At 50.0% G+C, this 18,939-nt stretch overlaps 1 protein-coding gene across 3 annotated transcripts in view; it reads left to right on the top strand.

Moving 5' to 3' along the window:
* Nucleotides 1–18,939, top strand: part of LOC132586872 (aldehyde dehydrogenase, dimeric NADP-preferring-like) — a 36,682-nt gene that overhangs the window by 15,478 nt on the left and 2,265 nt on the right. Inside the window, exons 5-10 of one of the 3 annotated variants that reach the window (XM_060259012.1) lie at nt 1,264–1,381; nt 5,324–5,465; nt 9,852–10,018; nt 10,554–10,653; nt 11,649–11,884; nt 12,210–12,295. In XM_060259012.1, the coding sequence (XP_060114995.1) occupies nt 1,264–1,381; nt 5,324–5,465; nt 9,852–10,018; nt 10,554–10,653; nt 11,649–11,884; nt 12,210–12,260 (814 nt within the window). In that variant the 3' untranslated portion in view covers nt 12,261–12,295. The remainder of the gene's footprint in view (nt 1–1,263; nt 1,382–5,323; nt 5,466–9,851; nt 10,019–10,553; nt 10,654–11,648; nt 11,885–12,209; nt 12,296–18,939) is intronic. The other 2 variants (XM_060259013.1, XM_060259014.1) reach the window with 2 other exon arrangements.

Consider the following 18,939-nt stretch of genomic DNA (forward strand, 5'->3'; position numbering starts at 1 on the left):
TTGTACAGGGCCTACTGTAAGCTTCAGGAGGATTGGCTACATCAGGGGGTGTGGCCTAATATGCAAAGCAATTCCTGCTGCTGCTGCAAAAAAAGCCCTGGTCAGCTGCAACTTGATAGCATTTTTTACACACACACAGAGTTCTGTAGATCACTACGGAAGCCTTTGCAGGGAAAGGCGATAACTGACCCCTGACATTTCTGTCTTGCCTTAGAAAGCCTCCTGCTGAGTGAGGTCTCTCTCCATACATCGGCTGCAACACGTAAATAGTTCATTTTTTCACGTATGTATTGCAACAAAGAGTAGAGACATCACCCTGCCCACAAAAGTCCGTATAGTCAAAGCGATGGTATTCCCAGTAGTAATGTATGACTGTGAGAGCTGGACCATAAGGAAGACCAAGTGCAGAAGAATAGATGCTTTTGAGCTGTGGTGCTGGAGAAGAGAGTTCCTTGGACTGCAAGAAGATCCAATCAGTCAGTCCTAAGGGAAATCAGCCCAGACTGTTCCCTGGAAGGTCAGATGCTGTAGCTCAAATGCTTTGGCCACCAAATTAGAAGGGAGCACTCCCTGCAGAAGACCCTGATGAAAGACAGAAGGCCAAAGAAGAAGGGGACGGCAGAAGGTGAGATGGCTGGACAGCGTTACTGATGTAACTAACACAAATTTGATCAGACTTCAGATGATAGTGGAAGACAGGACTTGGCGTGACTTGGTCCATGGGGTCGCAAAGAGTTGGACTCGACTGTGTGACCGAGCAACAAAAATTGCAACAAAGATGATAACATGCAAGTGAGTTAGTAACAAACAGAATAATAATATATAAACATGTTTGTCTATATTAGGAACCATCCACAGATCTAGGACCAAAATAAAAATTAATAAAATGCTATTTAAATATACACAGTGTCCTCGAAAACAGAGCGGTTGGGATGGTGAGAAGTGGGGGGGGGGGAAGCGGTTTAAAAGAAAAATGGAGGGAGGGAGGAATATGTAATTCATAAATCATCCTGAGATACTTTCTCCTTTAAATTGATTAAAAAGGGAAAAAAATCGATGCAAGAAGACAAAAAAAAAAGACCTAGCTGCATATATAGGCACAGAGAGAACACAGCTAGATAGTATGAAGGTGTGAAAAACACAAGTGTGATCACCGTTTCTTTCCTTTCGGCCGGTTTTTCTGCAGAAGCCGAGTTGCCGACGTCATGGCCAGTCTGCTTGCAGACTCTAATCCTCTTTCTGTTTCCTTGTGTTCTTCTTCAGACGGGTCGCGTGGGGCAAGTACATGAACTGTGGCCAGACCTGCACTGCTCCCGACTACGTCCTGTGCGACCCATCCATTCAAGGCCGAATAGTGGAGGGCATAAAAAAGGCGGTGGCGGTGAGTGTTGGTTCAGCAGGCCATTTTTCAGCACCTGCGGGCGCCTGCGCTGAGAAGGCTGGCTGGTCTGCGCCCTTTTGGCAGATTCCTTGCTGGGGCTGGGTCATAAAATCACAACTTTGATGTAGTGTCTTTGGGAAGGCACAAAGCTGTGTGAAGACAGCCATTTGTGACAGTCATTAGGAGTGCTCTCACAGCAGCTGCCCTTTCAAGGTCATCTCCTATGAGAGCTATGGCTGACCCAAGGCCATTCCAAGCAGCTGCAAGTGAAGGAGTGGGGTAGATTCGGAGTTGGTGTATATCGAGCCAAATAAACACCCCAAAAATGCCAAAATAGTCCCCAAAATAAGTATTAAAAAAAACAAAATAGCTATGCCCAACTAAAAGCTGATATTATTCGGCTTTTATTGGGCACAGCTAAATGCCTTCCGTTCGCTCTCAGAGTCACACCACTGCAGGCACAACTCAGCAAGTCAAATTCTCCGTTATATCTTCTGGGGACGGTTCCCGTAGTATAAGATATAATGGAGCTGAATAAATATTTTTCACAATTTCCCCCAAAGTTTCCCAGATCTGTACCTGAATTACCAATACAATGCCGATACTGGTATTCAGCAATATTTAGAAGTACCAATATTTTTTCGGTCCGAAAGACCCGAATTGTTTTTAAAAATGATTTTATTTTATGTTTTTTGCAAACCCCTAGTAGCCATCTTTGTGTTCTCTCAGAGTCCAATCCAATCCAAATACCTTTATTGGCATAGAAATGAGAACATAAGAACATAAGAGAAGCCATGTTAGATCAGGCCAATGGCCCATCCTGTCCAACACTGGCAAAAAAAATTTTTGTTAACCACGCAGGCCTTTTCTTATGCCTGTTTGTGCCTTTCCTAACTTGTGGTATGTATTTTATCTGAGCTTCTAGGATTATAGTTTTAAATAGTCTCCAAGCTTCCCCAAGGGTTTTGACCGTATTTACCTTTCCTTTCAGTTTCCTCCTCACATGCCTCCTCATCTCAGTGAATTTACCCCTTTTAAAGTTAAAACGTGGTTGTGGAGGTCTTTTTGGGCAACTCCCTATTTATACAAACGGTGAAATCAATAACATTATGGTCACTGCTCTCAAGTGGCACAATCACTTTTACATCTCTCACCAAGTCTTGGGCATTACTTAGGACCAAATCCAGGATCGCCCCACCCCTGGTAGGTTCTGAGACCATCTGCTCCATAGCACAGTCACTGAGAGCATCAAGAAACTCAATCTCTTTCTCTCGACCAGAACACATATTGACCCAATCAATCTGCGGGTAGTTAAAATCACCTATTACGACACAGTTTTTACGTTTAGCCGCTATATTTAAGCCTTCCATCATATTATAATCGTCTCTCTTTTGATTTGGTGGGCGATAACAAACTCCCATAGTTAAATTTCCTTTTGGGCCCTCTATTTCAACCTAAAGCATTTCTAAAAGGGAATCTAATTCTCTGACCTTAGTCTTACTGGACCGTATATCCTCTCTGACATACAGAGCCACCCCACCTCCAACCCTTCCCTCCCTATCCTTCCGATATAACTTATATCCAGGAATCACCGTGTCCTACTGATTCTCCTCATTCCATCAAGTTTCTGAAATTCCCACAATGGCTATGTTTTCTCCCAACACTAAACATTCCAATTCACCAATTTTACTTCGAACACTTCTAGCATTTCCATACAAGCATCTATAATTTCCCAGGCAAGCTAGGCCCGCCACCTTCCTCCTGCCGCCTCAAGACTCTGGCAGAGAGTCCATACTGTTTGTCACCATCTCAGTGGACAACTCTGATCCGTTACCCGGTAGAAAAATAGCAGCCAACCCTTCATCTCTTTGAGACGAGTCCTCCCGAACCAGAGACATTTCATCTCCTGTCGGCTTTCCCCCAAGATTTAGTTTAAAAACTGCTCTGCCACCTTTTTGATTTTAAGCGCCAGCAGCCTGGTTCCATCCAGGGACAAGTGGAGACCGTCTCTTTTGTACAGCTCCCGCTTGTTCCAGAAAGCATCCCAGTGCCTAACAAACTTAAACCCTTCCTCCTTACACCATCATCTCATCCACACATTGAGACTTCTAATTTGTGCCTGTCTCTCCTGCCCTGCACGTGGAACAGGTAGCACTTCTGAGAAGGCTACCTTGGAGGTCCTGGCCTTAAGTCTCCCTCCTAGCAGCCTAAATTTTTCCTCCAGGACCTCACGACTGCATTTCCCCACATCGTTGGTGCCAACATGCACCACGACCACAGGCTCCTCCCCAGCACTGTCTATCAGCCCATCTACTACACGCGTAATGTCCGCTACCTTCACACCAGGCAGGCAAGTCACCATGGGGTCAATACGCGGTTTCGCCACCCAGCTGTCTACTTGCCTAAGGATCGAATCACCAACTACCAAACCCCCCCCCTCCCCCTGCCCAGGGATGGTTCCTTGGCGCGAAAGGATTCCCGCTCACCAACCGAAGAAGAGGTCCCTTCTGAGGGCACATTCCCCTTATCCTCAGCACGGTGCCCTGTTCCCTCTCGACCCTCACGCTCTCTGGCAGCAACGGGGCTGCTACGTTCAGAGCGGGGCTCATCTAATACGCCCCCGAGAGTCTTCCCCAAGTGCCTAACTGACCGTCTCTGCTTCTCCAGGGCAGTCACCTCGGCCTCAAGGGTACGAACTCGTTCCCTGAGGACCAGGAGCTCCTTGCATCGAGCACACACCCAAGACTTCTGTCCTTTGGGCAGATAGTCGTACATGTGACACTCAGTGCAAAACACTGGAAAGCCCCCACCCCCCTGCTAGCATTCTATCTTCATTATATATATATATATATATATTTAAAAATATACAGTCCTCTTTAAATGCTGTTTGTTTAAGTGGCTCCCATTCTGGAGGGTCAACTTACCTTATTGGGAGAACAAGGAAATCAGGGATCTGGGTTCCTGGTCCTTAGGGAGCCCCTAGGCGAAGAGCCACAGGCCAAGAGTCCTTTAGCTCGCGCCTTTGGCAAGGCGCAGCTTAAAATGCAAAGAGGGTGGAGCAGAGGCACTCCTAAGCAATCAGCAGCAATCACTCTCAATCTCTTTCACCTTTAGCCCACTCAACCAAACAAAGAGCAGTTCCCCAGCTATCACAACTCAGAATTTTAGGCAGCCCCACAAACCTCAGAATGAAGTCTTTCAAAACTCAGAAATTCTCAGCAACTTCTCCAGCTGTCTCAGCTATCAGAGCTGCTCTGCTCCTCTCAGACCTCTGTGAGATGAATAAAAATAAAAAGTACAGCATAGCAAATTTACATAGAGTTTCAGCGATAAAAACCAGTCAAACATCAAGAAGGGGAGCTAGTCTTTCGCTCCCTGATTGTTATGGCAGCCAAAAGGTACTTTGCAACCAGGCTTGTGATATGGGAACATTGGTCAGATAGTAGAAAAAAAACTAACTTCGCTTCAGGTAAGTTCTCTCAGAGTCATTGGTGGTGGCCCTGGCCAGTGGTGGGGCAGCTGCTTGGCCTATGGACAGCCCTGTCGCAGCCCTCCCCATCTCTGGTGAAAGGCTCTCAGGAAAACAGGAGTTGGAAAATCTGTTTCTGCTGCCACTCCTCCTTGGGGGGGGGGGCTCAGAGGACACCTGCCAATCAAAGGAGACAATGCTGTTCTCCCTAAACCAATATTGTCAAGGACCAGCCATCTGCATATCTCATCACTGCATTTAGCATCAGGGCCAATGCGCTAGGTGCAGATAAATCTCGTTATACCACTTTAGGGCAACCCCCTCTTTCTCGGCCTGGCCTACCCCACAGGGTTGTTGTGAGGGAGAATGCCCCATTTCAACCATCGTCCTGCGCTCCTCGGAGGGAAGGCAAGTTACAAACATGATTTGATGAGAGTGCTGATTCCCAGTGACGGTCGTTTCTTCCATCGCAGGAGTATTACGGCGAGGACATAAAGAAGTCCCCGGACTACGAAAGGATAGTGAACCAGCGGCACTTCAAGAGAATCATGGGGCTGCTGGAAGGGCAGAAGATCGCTTACGGCGGGGAAGCAGATGAAGCCAACTGCTATATAGGTAGGGCTGGACCCAGCGTGGGCGCACCTTGGATCGCGAGCGGCACCCTGGCTGGCTGGAAGAAGCAGTCTTGGGTGGTTTCGGAGATGGCATTTTGTGTGTGGTGGGGGAGGAGAAATGGAAGGGAGGGGAGAGGCGGAAGCGCCCTGGAGAGAAACAGCATCGTAGAGTCTCCTGTGTCGACATACCATCTGAGCTGCACTTTGGAGGGGGGAGGGGGGACAACAGCAGTGTTTGCACCAGCCATGAACTTCAACCCTGCTGAGCCAATGAACAAATAATCTGCGAGATCGCCGGTTCTGGAATCTGTCTTGTGATGCCCTTTTGTCAGGGTGGTGCCAGAAACATCTGGCAGCCGTCAGCTGAGCTATTAAAGAGGCTTTAGATTTTTTATTTTTTTGGCCTGGCAAATAGGCTTGAAGGAGGCGCCCTCCGGTGGTGAGAGCACAGCACAAAGCTGTTAACTTGATTTATTTAAAACATTTTTACGCTGCCTTCCCTCCCAACTCAGGGTCCCCAAGGTGGTGAATGTTAAAACATTGAGACATTAAAAAGCCAGTTTGGTGTAGTGGTTAAGTGCGCTCACTCTTACCTGGGAGAATAGGGTTTGATTCCCCACTCCTTCACTTGCAGCTGCTTGGAATGGCCTTGGGTCAGCCATAGCTCTCGGAGTTGTCCTTGAAAGGGCAGCTGCTGTGAGAGCCCTCTCACCCCCACCCACCTCACAGGGTGTCTGTTGTGGGGTGGGGGGAAGGTACAGGAGATTGTGACAGCTCTGAGACTCTGAAATTCAGAGTGGAGAGCAGGATATAAATCCAATATCATCATCTTCTTAAAATACATATATATAATACCAAATGCAATGCATTATATTTTGTATTATATACAAGTATCGTTATTCAAAAATACAAATATTTAAAACAATTTAACATGATAACACATAAAAATGGTATAAATGCTTTTGAGTCCTCACTGGGGGAGAAGGCAGTGTATATATGAAGAAAGTAAAACAAAATAAGTGCATACTTAAAAAACACCTGAATAGGGAGAAGGCTAAAAAGAGTTAGTGAAGGAACACCAAGTAAAACAAAGACGCCTTCACTGACTGGCAGAAGACACTGTTTAGAGGGAGATGAGCAAATCTCCCTTGGGAAGGGGGTTTCAGAGTTTGGGTACCATGACCTAGGGCTGTTGGGTTGTCGTCTGTCTAAGAACAAGGAAAAGGGGGGGGGGGACTCAACCCAAAGTTACACTGTGAAATGGAGGGACAAGGTGCCTATACCTCAAGTCATAAAATGTACATTATTTTTTATAAAACATACACAAATATGAATTTAAAATGTAATGTCTGAATGCCAGACTCCATAAAATTGCCAACCACGTACAATTTCACAAATTTGATGGGTTTCTAATTACCACACAGACCACACAGATTTCAGCCCCTAAGGGCCTTCCTCAGTGGCCAATAAAGATATACAAAGACCCACATCCAGGAACGAAATGATAAACAACCAGGCGCTGCTTCTTGTGTGATGTGTGGTTACTTAAAGTAAATTATATCTCCATAGTCTTGAGGACTTCACCCACACATCAGAATGTTACCATATGGTTCTCTGGTGCAGAGTATCAAGTATCCCTGGATGTGAGGTAACACCATCAAAAGTTGCTTACTAAGGACTATTTCATTATTGAACACTGAGGAAGGCCCTTAGGGGCCAAAACGTGTATAGTCAGCGTAGTAATTAGAAATCCATCAAATTTGTGAAATCATATATGGTTGGCAATTTTATGCAGTCTGGCATTTGGATATTATGTTTTAAATTCATATTTGTGTGTGTTTTTTAATGATGTCTTGAGGTATAGGCAGCTTGAACCTCCATTTCACATTGTCGTCTTTCTAGCCTCAAATGGTGGGGGCTGTGACGGACAGGAGGCTGTCCCGCCCCCAAAGGGAAAAACAGCCACTCACTTGAGCCTCTGGGTCTGCTGCTCCAGCATCCGGTCACTTTTGAGAAGAGGGACGGAGTGTCTGAGGGAAACACAGCAGAAGTTGAGTTCAGTTTCTGCCTCAAGGAGGGAGCAGTGAGAGCTCAGGTCTGGCTCAGGAAAAGAACAGAGCGAAGGGCAGGAAGGGCAGACAGACCGAAGGGCAGCTCTGCTTGGCAGTATGGCAGAGTGGTTTGGCTTTACTTCTGACAGAGAAGAGTACCCGATTGCTAGGCCTGCCTCTGGCAGTGAGCAGATCTGGTGCCATTGAGTCTGACTCTCGAGAGAGGGCAGGCTGATATGGCTGGAATCCTGTGTGTGTGGTACGATCCAGCCTAGAGGCTAATTGGCGAAAGCCTGTTGCTGTTTGAAAGGAAATTGAAACCACTCTTTAAAGTAACCAGCCTCAGCCAGGTTTCTGCTTTATCTATCTGGAGTCCTGAGCTGCTGACCTGTTTCTGGAAACCTGCTTGTAAATAAATGAACCTTCTTTGTGGTTAATATATCGTTCCTGCCTCAGTGACCTCCATATCCCACTTGCGCGCCACAAATTTTACCTCACAGCAGGAAACCCAGAGCAACGAACAGTCGCTGCCTTTGGAACACATGGTGACTGAGGGGAAGGTTTATCGTTTAAATTAAATCGGGGTCCCCCCAAAACCGTAGGCAGTTGTGTGGGTCCCCTCAGTTGAGAGAAAGGGCCTGTCGCAGGGACATCTGAGGCAGATGACCACAGCAGCCACGGAGGTTGCACCAGAACGAACCATTGGAGTTTTGCGGGCACTGTGGGGCGCCAGTTGTTGCCACCCTGGGCCACTTTTACACAACAAAGATGTTGTGTGAAAATTTCATGCTGGAGACAACTGTGTAAAGAGGACAGTATTATGTGTGTGTGAGAGAGGGAACGTTTTCATGCACTCCCTGAAAATAACAGGTGGCCCAGGCTGCAGGGGCAGAGAGTTCTAGTGGCGAGGCCTAGAAGTGTGAGACATTAACATTATTTGTTTCATTGATGTTATCTATCATCCGTCTTTCTCACTTGGACTCAAGGCAGATTACACGGAGTGAGTCCACGCTGTCTGGAGACTCTGATGTAAATTTGCTCAGATTGACAAGAGAAAATGCCCAACCACAATACTTCCTTGATCTCCTGTGCCATGTCGAATCCAGCAGAATTCTTCCTCTCAGGCTTGCATTCACTTGCATGTAATATAAAATCTCTTGTGTTGGTCACAGTTTGAGAATTTATACAGTATATTCCCTAGATAGGTTATCTGCCAGAGATTTCTGCGCTTTTGCATAGGTGTGAATGCTTGGAAGAAAGATGTTTTGCTCCATTTCAAGTTCACTGTGGCCAGCATAAGGACTTTAGGAGAGCGTGACTGGCAAAGACAGATCTACTGACGCTCCCAGGGATAAGCAGCAGTCCCCTATCATTGCATTGTTTGGAGGGCAACTAGAATGATTAAAGGGCTGGAACACTTTCCCTATGAAGAAAGGTTAAAACACTTGGGGCTCTTTAGCTTGGAGAAACGTTGACTGTGGGGTGACATGATAGAGGTTTACAAGATTATGCATGGGATGGAGAAAGCAGAGAAAGAAGTACTTTTCTTCCTTTCTCACAGTACAAGAACTCATGGGCATTCAATGAAATTGCTGAGCAACTGGGTTAGAATGAATAAAAGGAAGTCCTACTTCACCCAAAGGGTGATTAACACATGGAAATCACTGCCACAGGAGCTGGTGGTGGCTACAAGCATTGACAGCTTCAAGGGGGGAATGGATAAGCATACGGAGCAGGTCCATCAGTGGCTATGAGCCACAGCTTATCGTTGGAACTCTCTGTCTGGTGCAGTGAAGCTCTGTATTCTTGGTGCTTGGGGGGGCAACAGTGGGAGGGCTTCCAGTGTCCTGGCCCCACTGACCTCCTGATGGCACTTGGGTTTTTTTTGGCCACTGTGTGACTCAGGGTGTTGGACTGGATGGGCCATTGGCCTGATCCAACATGGCTTCTCTTATGTTCTTATGTGGCACAGAGTGTTGGACTGGATGGGCCATTGGCCTGATCCAACATGGCTTCTCTTATGTTCTTATGTGACACAGGGTGTTGGACTGGATGGGCCGTTGGCCTGGTCCAACATGGCTTCTCTTCTGTTCTTATGTGACACAAAGTGTTGGACTGGATGGGCCGTTGGCCTGATCCAGCATGGCTTCTCTTCTGTTCTTATGTGACACAAAGTGTTGGACTGGATGGGCCATTGGCCTGATCTAACATGGCTTCTCTTATGTTCTTATGATATCAAGAACCATTATCTTAGTAGGGGCTCACTCCAGCTCTATCAAACTGTTTCAGTTTGTCCTTGTTTGCGTCCCCGGCTCACCGTTTGCCTCTCCTTCCAGCGCCCACCATCCTCACCGACGTCAACCCCAACTCCAAGGTCATGGAGGAGGAGATCTTTGGACCCCTCCTCCCCATCATCACCATCAAGAACCTGGACGAGGCCATCCAGTTCATCAACCACCGGGAGAAGCCACTGGCTCTGTACGTCTTCGCCAAAGACAAGGCGGTGAGTTGGGGAGCATGCCCAAGGCCAGAGTGACTCTCATTGGCCTCCGACCGGCATCACTTTGGGCTCTGGCACAAGTTGCATCACACTCGGTTGGAGCCCCTCTTTGCCACCAGCTCATTTGGGGGCCTTGGGCAAGTCACTTTCCCAGTAAAATGGGGATATGGAAAGTCTTTATTTCCAGACAGTTTCTGTCGAGACCCACTGTGCGTCCCCCCCCTGAAATATTCCCCCCTGGGTTTCTCCTTGGACCTCCAAACCAAACATCTCATGACAACAATTTACAGGGATCCTTGTGGCGGTCTCCCCCACCCCACCCCGATGACATGCCCCCCCCTTTTGTTGAGTTTTGTGCCTGCACGGTTCAACGCCCGACTTTCAATGTGATTGCCGAACTGTTGACGCTGGAATCCAACCAGCCCTCGCCTCTTCTCTCCCCTCTAGCGGTCTGATGAATCGGTGGGTTGAAATGGAGCTCTGCTCACGGCCCTTCCTCACTCTGCCTTCTTCTCCCCCCCCCCGCCCTCCCATGCAGATCATCAAACGGATGATTGCAGAGACCTCCAGCGGGGGCGTGACGGCCAATGATGTCATCATGCACTTTACAGTCCACAGCTTGCCATTTGGTGGGGTCGGTGAGTCTGGGCCCTTGCAGAGATGGGGAGGGGGGGCCCTCTCTCACTGCTTGCTGAAGCCCGGCTAGATGGGCAGCTACAGCTTCCCTGGATCTTGCAGCTGGTGCAAGAGGAAGCCGATTCGCTCTGGAGTGCACAGCGGTCCTTCAAGCAGCACGTTCAGCTACCTCGTTTCTGAGCCCTTTTGGGGAGCTCAGGGGGGAAGAGGGGGGGAATAAGACTTGGGGCTGCCGTGGCTAGAATAGGGATGAAGTGGTGGCATCCCACACTGTCAACATTTTTTTAAAAAAAGTTTGAGGACTAGTAACTTGGGAGGGGGTGCCTTTCAGGATGGACAAAAGGAAATATTGCTTTACACAGAGAGTGATTAAAATATGGAATTCGCCGCCAGAGGACATTGCGATGGCCACAGGAATAAACAGCTTTAAAAGAAGGTTAGATAGATTCTTGGAGGAGAAGTCTGTCAATGGCTACTAGCCCTGGTGACTGAGGGGAACCTCCACATTCAGAAGCACTAAGCCTCTCATCCCAAAGCCAGGAGGCCACATCAGGGGAAGGCCTCGGCCTCTCTGCCCTGTTGTTGGCCGTCCAGAGGAACTGCTTGGTCACTGTGTGAGAGAGAATGCTGGACTAGATGGACTATTGGTTTGATCCAGTAGGGCTCTTCTAATGAGTGCCTCGGCCTCTCTGCCCTGTTGTTGGTCCTCCAGAGGAACTGGTTGGCCCCCGTGTGAGAGAGAATGCTGGACTAGATGGACTATTGGTTTGATCCAGCAGAGCTCTTCTAATGAGTGCCTCGGCCTCTCTGCCCTGTTGTTGGCCCTCCAGAGGAACTGGTTGGCCACTGTGTGAGACCAGATGCTGGACAAGATGGACTTACAGGCCCGATCCAGCAGGGCTCTTCCGATGCTCTTACGCTCAGCCCCTTTGTCTTCTGCTTCTGTGCAAGCATGCCCCCCCCTTGCTGACTGAGCGCACTCTCGATCTTTGCCCAGGCTACAGCGGGATGGGGGCCTACCACGGCCGGTACAGCTTCCAGACCTTCTCCCACCAGCGGTCCTGCCTCGTCCGCTCCCTCAACATGGAAAGCCTCAACAAGATCCGCTACCCGCCTGGCAGCCAGAAAAAGGTGGACTGGGCCAAATTCTTCATCTTGAAGCGGAGCAGCAAAAGCAAGGTCGGGCTTGTTGTCCTCGCTGCACTGGGAGTCCTGTTGGCTGTCGCCATAAAGGTGAACACGGCGGGTGGGGGCTCAGCAGGGGGGGAGCCACCAGGGCTCAAGGAGCCTGGCGTCTCCTCGGCCTGCAGGAAGCCCCGCGTGCAATCCTTGGGGGAAGGGTCTCGGGGAGCGGGTGCCGGGGAAGCCCTTGCCCCACCTGAGATCCTGGAGAGCAGCTGCTGGTCGGAGCAGCCTGCCAGAGCTAGGCAGACTAGGGGTGAGGCTGGGTCCTGGGCCCTTTCGCAGCCAAGGCCTCTGGGCTTTAGGTGGCGGACAGGCACCTGCTGCCGCGCACGCCGGAGGACCCAGATTCAGCCCTCGGCGTCTCCGATTCCAGGTGCTGGGAAAGGCTGCCGAGACCTTCAAGAGCAGCCGCCGCTCAAAGTAAAGCGTTCCGAGCTAGACGGATCCACTTGGTGCAAGGTAGCTTCACGTATTCCTCCGGGGCTGCGTTGAACCATTTCCCCCTCCCCCACCCCTTCCTAAGTCACAAGCCAACTTTTCTTTTCCACCTTCCTCCCTAATGCCTCTCCATGGAGCGTGTTCTACATGGGAGTGCTGCCTTTGAAAGCTGTCCAGAAACTCCAGCTGTGGTCCAAAACACAGCAGCCAGGTTAGGAGAGAGGGACCAGGTTAGGAAAGGGGATCATCCCATCCCTGCGCTGAAAGCTGTGGGTTTCTGGGCACGCTTCAAAGTGCTGGTTCTTAACCTCTAAGGCCTTGAAATGGCTTGGGACTGGGGTGCTGGAAGGACTGCTGCCTCCCCTTGTGAACTGGGCAATACAACTTAAGATCCTTTTTCTCCAACCCTGCTCTCTGGGCCCCCACCTGCAGAGGTGAGGCAGGTGGCAACCAGAGATGGGGCCTTTTCAGTAGTGGCCCCTCGGGAGGTTTGCCTGGCACCTACTCTCCTCTCTTTTAGGTGCCAGGCCAAGACATTTCTCTTTACCTCAGGCTTTCAGTTAGAGGGTTCGATCTCACTAATTGTTTTAACAGTCTGCTTCTGGACTGTGGACTCCGAAGGTGATTGTTTTGGGGCCTGCTAAATGTTTTAAGCCGTGTTTGTGCTCCAACTGGGTTTTTTAATGGTTTGCAGTATTAATGGTTTGTGCAATCTTAATGATTTGTAATGTTGCTTTTCTACATGAGCCACCTTGCCCAGACTCAGGAAATGAGACGTAGATTTTGGAAGGAAGGAAGGACGGATGCAGGAGTGGGCGGGGTTTCCCTTCGGCTGGCCTAACTGCTGCGGGGGCCTGACGGTGGCGGGCAGGAGAGCCATTTTCCTGCCCCCTCAGCAGCCACCTTCTGTAGTCCGCAGCTTCTGAGAGGTCTGAACAGAGAGTTCTCCCGGAAGGCGCTGCATCTTCTGGCAGTGACATTCCTTTCTGCAGTTGCCAGCTGATGAGGGGTGGAAACCCAGGCCCACTCCTCCGCTTTTCGCCGCATCTTTGGTCTGTCAAAACCATCTGGTGAAAGTCTCCGGCCCCCGAGATAACTGCAGCCATACCCCAATTTCTGCATGTTCAGCTTCTGTTAGAAGCAGCGGAGCAGGGGCTGACTGAAAAGGTGGCAGTCTTAGTAGAAACCTCTTCGTTTCCCATAAAATTGTGCTTTTTAACTCTCTGGGATGGAATCAGGGTTGTGGGTTCACATTTTCTATGGTTCTCCCCAGAACCGCCATTCTGTGCTAGGGCTTAAGCGCCTGCTATCTGCCCTGGCCGGGTGGAGGCTGGATAGGGGCTGTCGCGATCCCTAACTCGAAGCCTGCCTGTTTTCTGGGGGAGATAGGGACCCGCCTTTCCTCTTCTAAGCTTCTGCTGCCTCCTGGCTGCCTGTAGAGCTTGCATGCGAATCCGGAATGCCCTTGGGTCCCCTCCTTGAAGCTCACTGTCTCGGTGTGGTATGTGGGACCTGTGGGGTTTTGTCTTTCAGGGGTGGGGGTTGATTGTGCATGGAATGTTCTGTGTTCAAGAGACACTTTGACCTCTGAGAAAGCATCTGCAGCTGAAAGCATGGAAGTTGCAAAGAAACTGGTGTGGCTGAGCTGGGGCCAGCCTTGGCGATGGAGGGCCATCTAGGCTGCAAGCCTCTTTGTATTCGGGATCAGTGTTAAGTGGTGGTGTCACAGGATCATAGAGTTGGAAGGAACCTCCAGGGTCATCTAGTCCAACAATGTAGGAACCTCGCAGATACCTCCCCGCCCACACCCCTCTCCTGCCATCCTTCTCAGGATCTCCCTAATTCAGAGAATCAGCATGGCTGCCTCTGTTTGAAAACCTCCAAGGAGGGAGAGCCCACCACCTCCCGAGGAAGCCGGTTCCACTGAGCTACCAACATTAGGAAGTTCTTCCTAATGTTGAGCCGGAAACTCTTTTGATTTAATTTTAACCCATTGTCCCCACTGCATAACTGTGTGTGCATGCACACACACGCACACAATCCTGGGAGTTTGCGGCGCTTCCTTGACAATTGCTGGATTCTCCAGCTTGTCTCTATTATGCAAACTGAGCACAGTTTATTTTATTTTGCCGGGCTTTACAAGTCCTGCTCATGTTTGTTGCTGGGTCTAGTTCGACCTCGCCAGCCAAGGAAGGGAGGCAGAGTCCTGTTGGACCTGGAGTTCTACATCCCGACCACCAGAGATCCCGTCTAGCCGGTTGTCCTTTTGGCTGGTGTCTGTGTGCAGGCGTGGTGCCAGGCACCCGGTATGCTTACACGTGAGAAGGAGGATCCTGCTGTGCATGCAGAGGGGTTCAAAAGAGCGTCCGTCAGCCATGCATGCCTTTGCAGTCAGAGGGACTAGAAATCTCGAGCAGAATTCTGTGCTTGGTAGTGTGGCCTGCGGCGTGCCCTGACCGTACCCCCCGTTTTGAACTATCCAAGCCAACACAGTGGCATTACCTCATTGCCATTTCATGGGTTGTTTGTTTTTGAAGAGTTCCCAAATGCAAGTCTTTCTCCAAGCATCAGGGCATTTTTTAAAAGGTTATTTGGCTGTCCCCAGTGCAGAATGTGGCTTTACAAAAGTCATTCCTAAAGCTAGTGGGTAGCTGCGGGGATTTCCTCCCCGGCTTCAGTGCCACTGGATGGGCCCCCGTCCAATCCAGTGTTCCCTCTAAGCCGAGTTGGTGTGAGCGAGCTCACAGATCTTCTTTGTGGTCCTGTGCAGTCCCACACATGGGTCTTGCCGCAGGCAACGAATCCATACCAGGGGGTTTCCTCCCCGGCTTCAGTGCCACTGGATGGGCCCCCATCCAGACCAGGGTTCCCTCTAAGCTGAGTTGGTGTGAGCGAGCTCACAGTTTTTTAGCCTCCAGCTCACACGTTTTTTGTCTTCGCTCAGGAAAAATGGCTCCGGAGCAAAGTAACTGATGCAGTAGCTCACAACTTTAATTCCAGTAGCTCACAAAGTAGAACTTTTGCTCACAAAACTCCACAGACCCTCAACATCCATGGTTCATTCAGAGTCCGTTTGCTGGAGTGACTTCCTATATGCCCTTCTCTCAGTACGACCACCTTGTAAGGCAGGCCATTAGCTCCATATTGCAGAGCGATGATGTGGAGGCTGGGAAAACCAGTGATTGGGAACAGGTAAGGTTTTCCCTGGAGGTCTGCACGTATTTCTCCATTTCTCTGCACAGAACTTGGTGGAGTTACGGCCATTGGCAGCCAAGGGGAATGGGATAGGCCAAAGGAGACTGTGGCTCAATGGCAGTTTGGCACGCAGAAGGTCCCAGTTTCAGTGCCCAGCCTTTCCAGCTAAGGGTGCTGGGAAAGCTCTTTCCCTGCTTGAGACCCCCTCCCTGCCAGCCAGGGGAGACAAGACAGGAGCAGGTGGTTCCCACTTGTTTGGCACGCAGGAGGTGCCTGGTTCAGTCTCCAGACAAATGGCCTTGGATAAACATCTGGAGCAGAAGTCCATCAGTGGCTGTTAGCCACAAAGTATCATTGGAACTCTCTGTCTGGGGCAGTGATGCTCTGTATTCTTGGTGCTCTGTATTCTCGGTGCTTGGGGGGGCACAGTAGGAGAGCTTCTAGTGTCTTGGCCCCACTGATGGACCTCCTGATGGCACCTGGGTTTTTTGGCCACTGTATGACACAGAGCGTTGGACTGGATGGGCCATTGGCCTGATCCAGCATGGCTTCTCATGTTCTTATGGACCTCCTGATGGCACCTAGGTTTTTTGGCCACTGTGTGACACAGAGTGTTGGACTGGATGGGTCTTTGGCCTGATCCAACATGGTTTCTCTTATGTTCTTATGGACCTCCTGATGGCACCTGGGATCTTCTTCGTGGTCTCTGTGCAGTCCCACACATGGGTTTTCCTATCAGGACGAACCCTACCTCGGAGATTTTAAATAGCTAGCCTAGGCGTTATTTTTGGCGCGCACTCCCTCCCGCTCTGGGGAGCAGGCATCCACTGCGCATGCCTGTAGCGCGAGGGAGGCGCCCAACCCACTCAGTTTTCTTTCCAACCGCCGCCCGGGATAGTCCTACCTCGTTGCGCTCCTCACTTACCTTCAGAATGATCACCTTACAATCGATTCTGCCATTAATCCCCAGAAACTCCTGGATGGCACTGGTAGATTTACAGCAATACACCAATGCCACAGGAAGTTTCTGCGTTTCGCCGTTGGCAACAACCACTACCAGTTCCGAGCTCTGCCCTTCGGACTTTCCACGGCACCACGGACATTCACAAAATGTATGGCGGTTATTGCAGCGTACCTCAGGCAACGCGGCGTTGCAACCTACCCATACATAGACGATTGGCTCCTTGTGGGAGCTTCAAGGACACAGTTGATGAAGGACATTTCCATCACACTTGCGCTCCTAGCAAACCTGGGCCTCCAGGTCAATCATCAAAAGTCACACCTTACCCCAACTCAAGACATTCAGTTTATTGGGGCTCGTTTGTGCACCACGGACCACAAGGCGTATCTTCCTGTGGACAGGATATCCTCCATTCAGACGCTGGCCACACAAATAATGCAACAACCCAAACAAGCGGCCTTCAACATTCAGCGCATGTTAGGACTTATGGCAGCCACAACGGCAGTTCTGACACACGCAAGACTACGCATGCGAACCCTACAAATCTGGTTCGTCCGCGCGTTTCGACCCCAACACCAATCTCAAGGAACGGTCCTCACTGTTCCGAGCCACATCCTCCCTTCGCTCGAATGGTGGACAGTTCGAGCTCACCTGCTTGCGGGAATGCCCTTTTTACGGCCAAGTCCATCAGCAGTGGTTACAACAGACGCCTCGAGATGGGGCTGGGGAGCTCATCTCGACGTACTCACGGTCCAGGGGCAATGGACACCGTACGAACAGTCGCTCCACATCAATTGCTTAGAGCTTCTAGCTGTTCACAGAGCGTTAAAATCGTTCCTTCCATCTCTTCAAGGCCTACACGTACAGATCGCCTCAGACAATGTGGCGACGGTTTTTTATATAAACAGGCAAGGAGGGACAGCATCCACCCGCCTTTGCAAAAGAGCAATGCACCTGTGGCATTGGAGTATTGCCCATCAGATCCACCTCACTGCGGTACATCTTCCTGGCATACAGAATGTTCAAGCGGACAGACTGAGCAGATATTCCATCAACGACCACGAGTGGTCACTCCACCGGTCATACCTTCTGCCAGTATTCCGGAAATTCGGAACTCCGTCAATAGATGCGTTTGCTGCACCAGACAATGCACAGTGTGCGATCTTTTTTATGAGAGGTCCGCCCTCACAACAGTCTGCAGGGGATGCCTTCATACAGACGTGGACCGGTCCACTACACTTCCTCTTCCCTCCCTTTCCGTTAATAACACGGTGCATACAGAAAATTCAACTGGACAACACAGATTGCATTCTCGTGACGCCATGGTGGCCACGTCAGCCATGGTTCACAACCCTTCTCCTCCTGTCAGAAAGCACTTACCATCACTTCCCTCTGGCACACAACCTCCTGTCCCAACAGAACGGCAGGGTTCTGCACCACGACCCGAACAGACTTCGCCTGACGGCCTGGAGGATATGTTCTCAGACTTTCCTGAAGGAGTAAGACACGTTCTCCTTAATGCAAGGAAACCGTCAACAAGGAAGTCATATTCCATGAAATGGAAAAGGTTTTCCATCTACGCTACCAAGCATAATTTCAGACCCTCCTCGGCTTCCATGCCTCAAATCTTAGCATATACACTGCATTTGTCAGAAAAGGGCCTTACGTACTCCTCTCTGAAGGTGCACCTGGCAGCAATCTCAGCTTTTCACCCGCATGTACAGGGTCGAACTGTCTTCTCACACCCTGCTGCGAAATCCTTCTTAAAGGGAATCTTACATTTGCACCCACCACTACGGCAAATGTATCCTAGCTGGAGTTTGTCACTAGTGCTTAGCCAACTAGTAAAACCACCTTTTGAACCTATGGCTACGATACCACTTCACCTCCTCTCATGGAAAACGGCTCTTTTAGTTGCACTCACCTCTGCTAAAAGAGCAAGTGATCTCTGCGCGTTCAGAGCGGACTCGCCTTACACCATGTTTCACCATGATAAGGTGGTGTTACGGCCAGATCCCGCTTTCTTACCGAAGGTGGTCTCCGCATTCCATCTGCATAGAACCACTACCTTACCTGCCTTTTTCCAACGGCCTACGGATAAGGGCCAAGAAGCTCTACACTGTCTAGACGTGAGAAGAGCACTCGCCTACTATATAGATCGAACTGCATCGTTCCGCACAGACTCCAGACTTTTCGTGGCCTACGGCCGCCGTCATAAGGGAAAAAAGATATCTACGCAGAGACTATCAAAGTGGTTGGTTGCTGCTATAGAGCTGTGCTACAAGCTCGCGAAGCAACCAGTTCCATCTGCCATAAGAGCTCATTCTACAAGAGCTTTGTCAACGTCATCTGCCCTTGCCAGGGGTGTATCCATGGAGGACATTTGCGCTGCTGCCGCTTGGTCTTCCTCCTCGACCTTCGCCACGCACTACGCTTTGGACGTTCGTGCTAGGCGGGATGCATCCTTTGGACAGGCAGTTCTTCGCTCCATCTTTGACTAAGAAGCTGG

Source organism: Heteronotia binoei, chromosome 18 (genome assembly GCF_032191835.1).
Source record: "Heteronotia binoei isolate CCM8104 ecotype False Entrance Well chromosome 18, APGP_CSIRO_Hbin_v1, whole genome shotgun sequence".
NCBI lineage: Eukaryota > Metazoa > Chordata > Lepidosauria > Squamata > Gekkonidae > Heteronotia > Heteronotia binoei.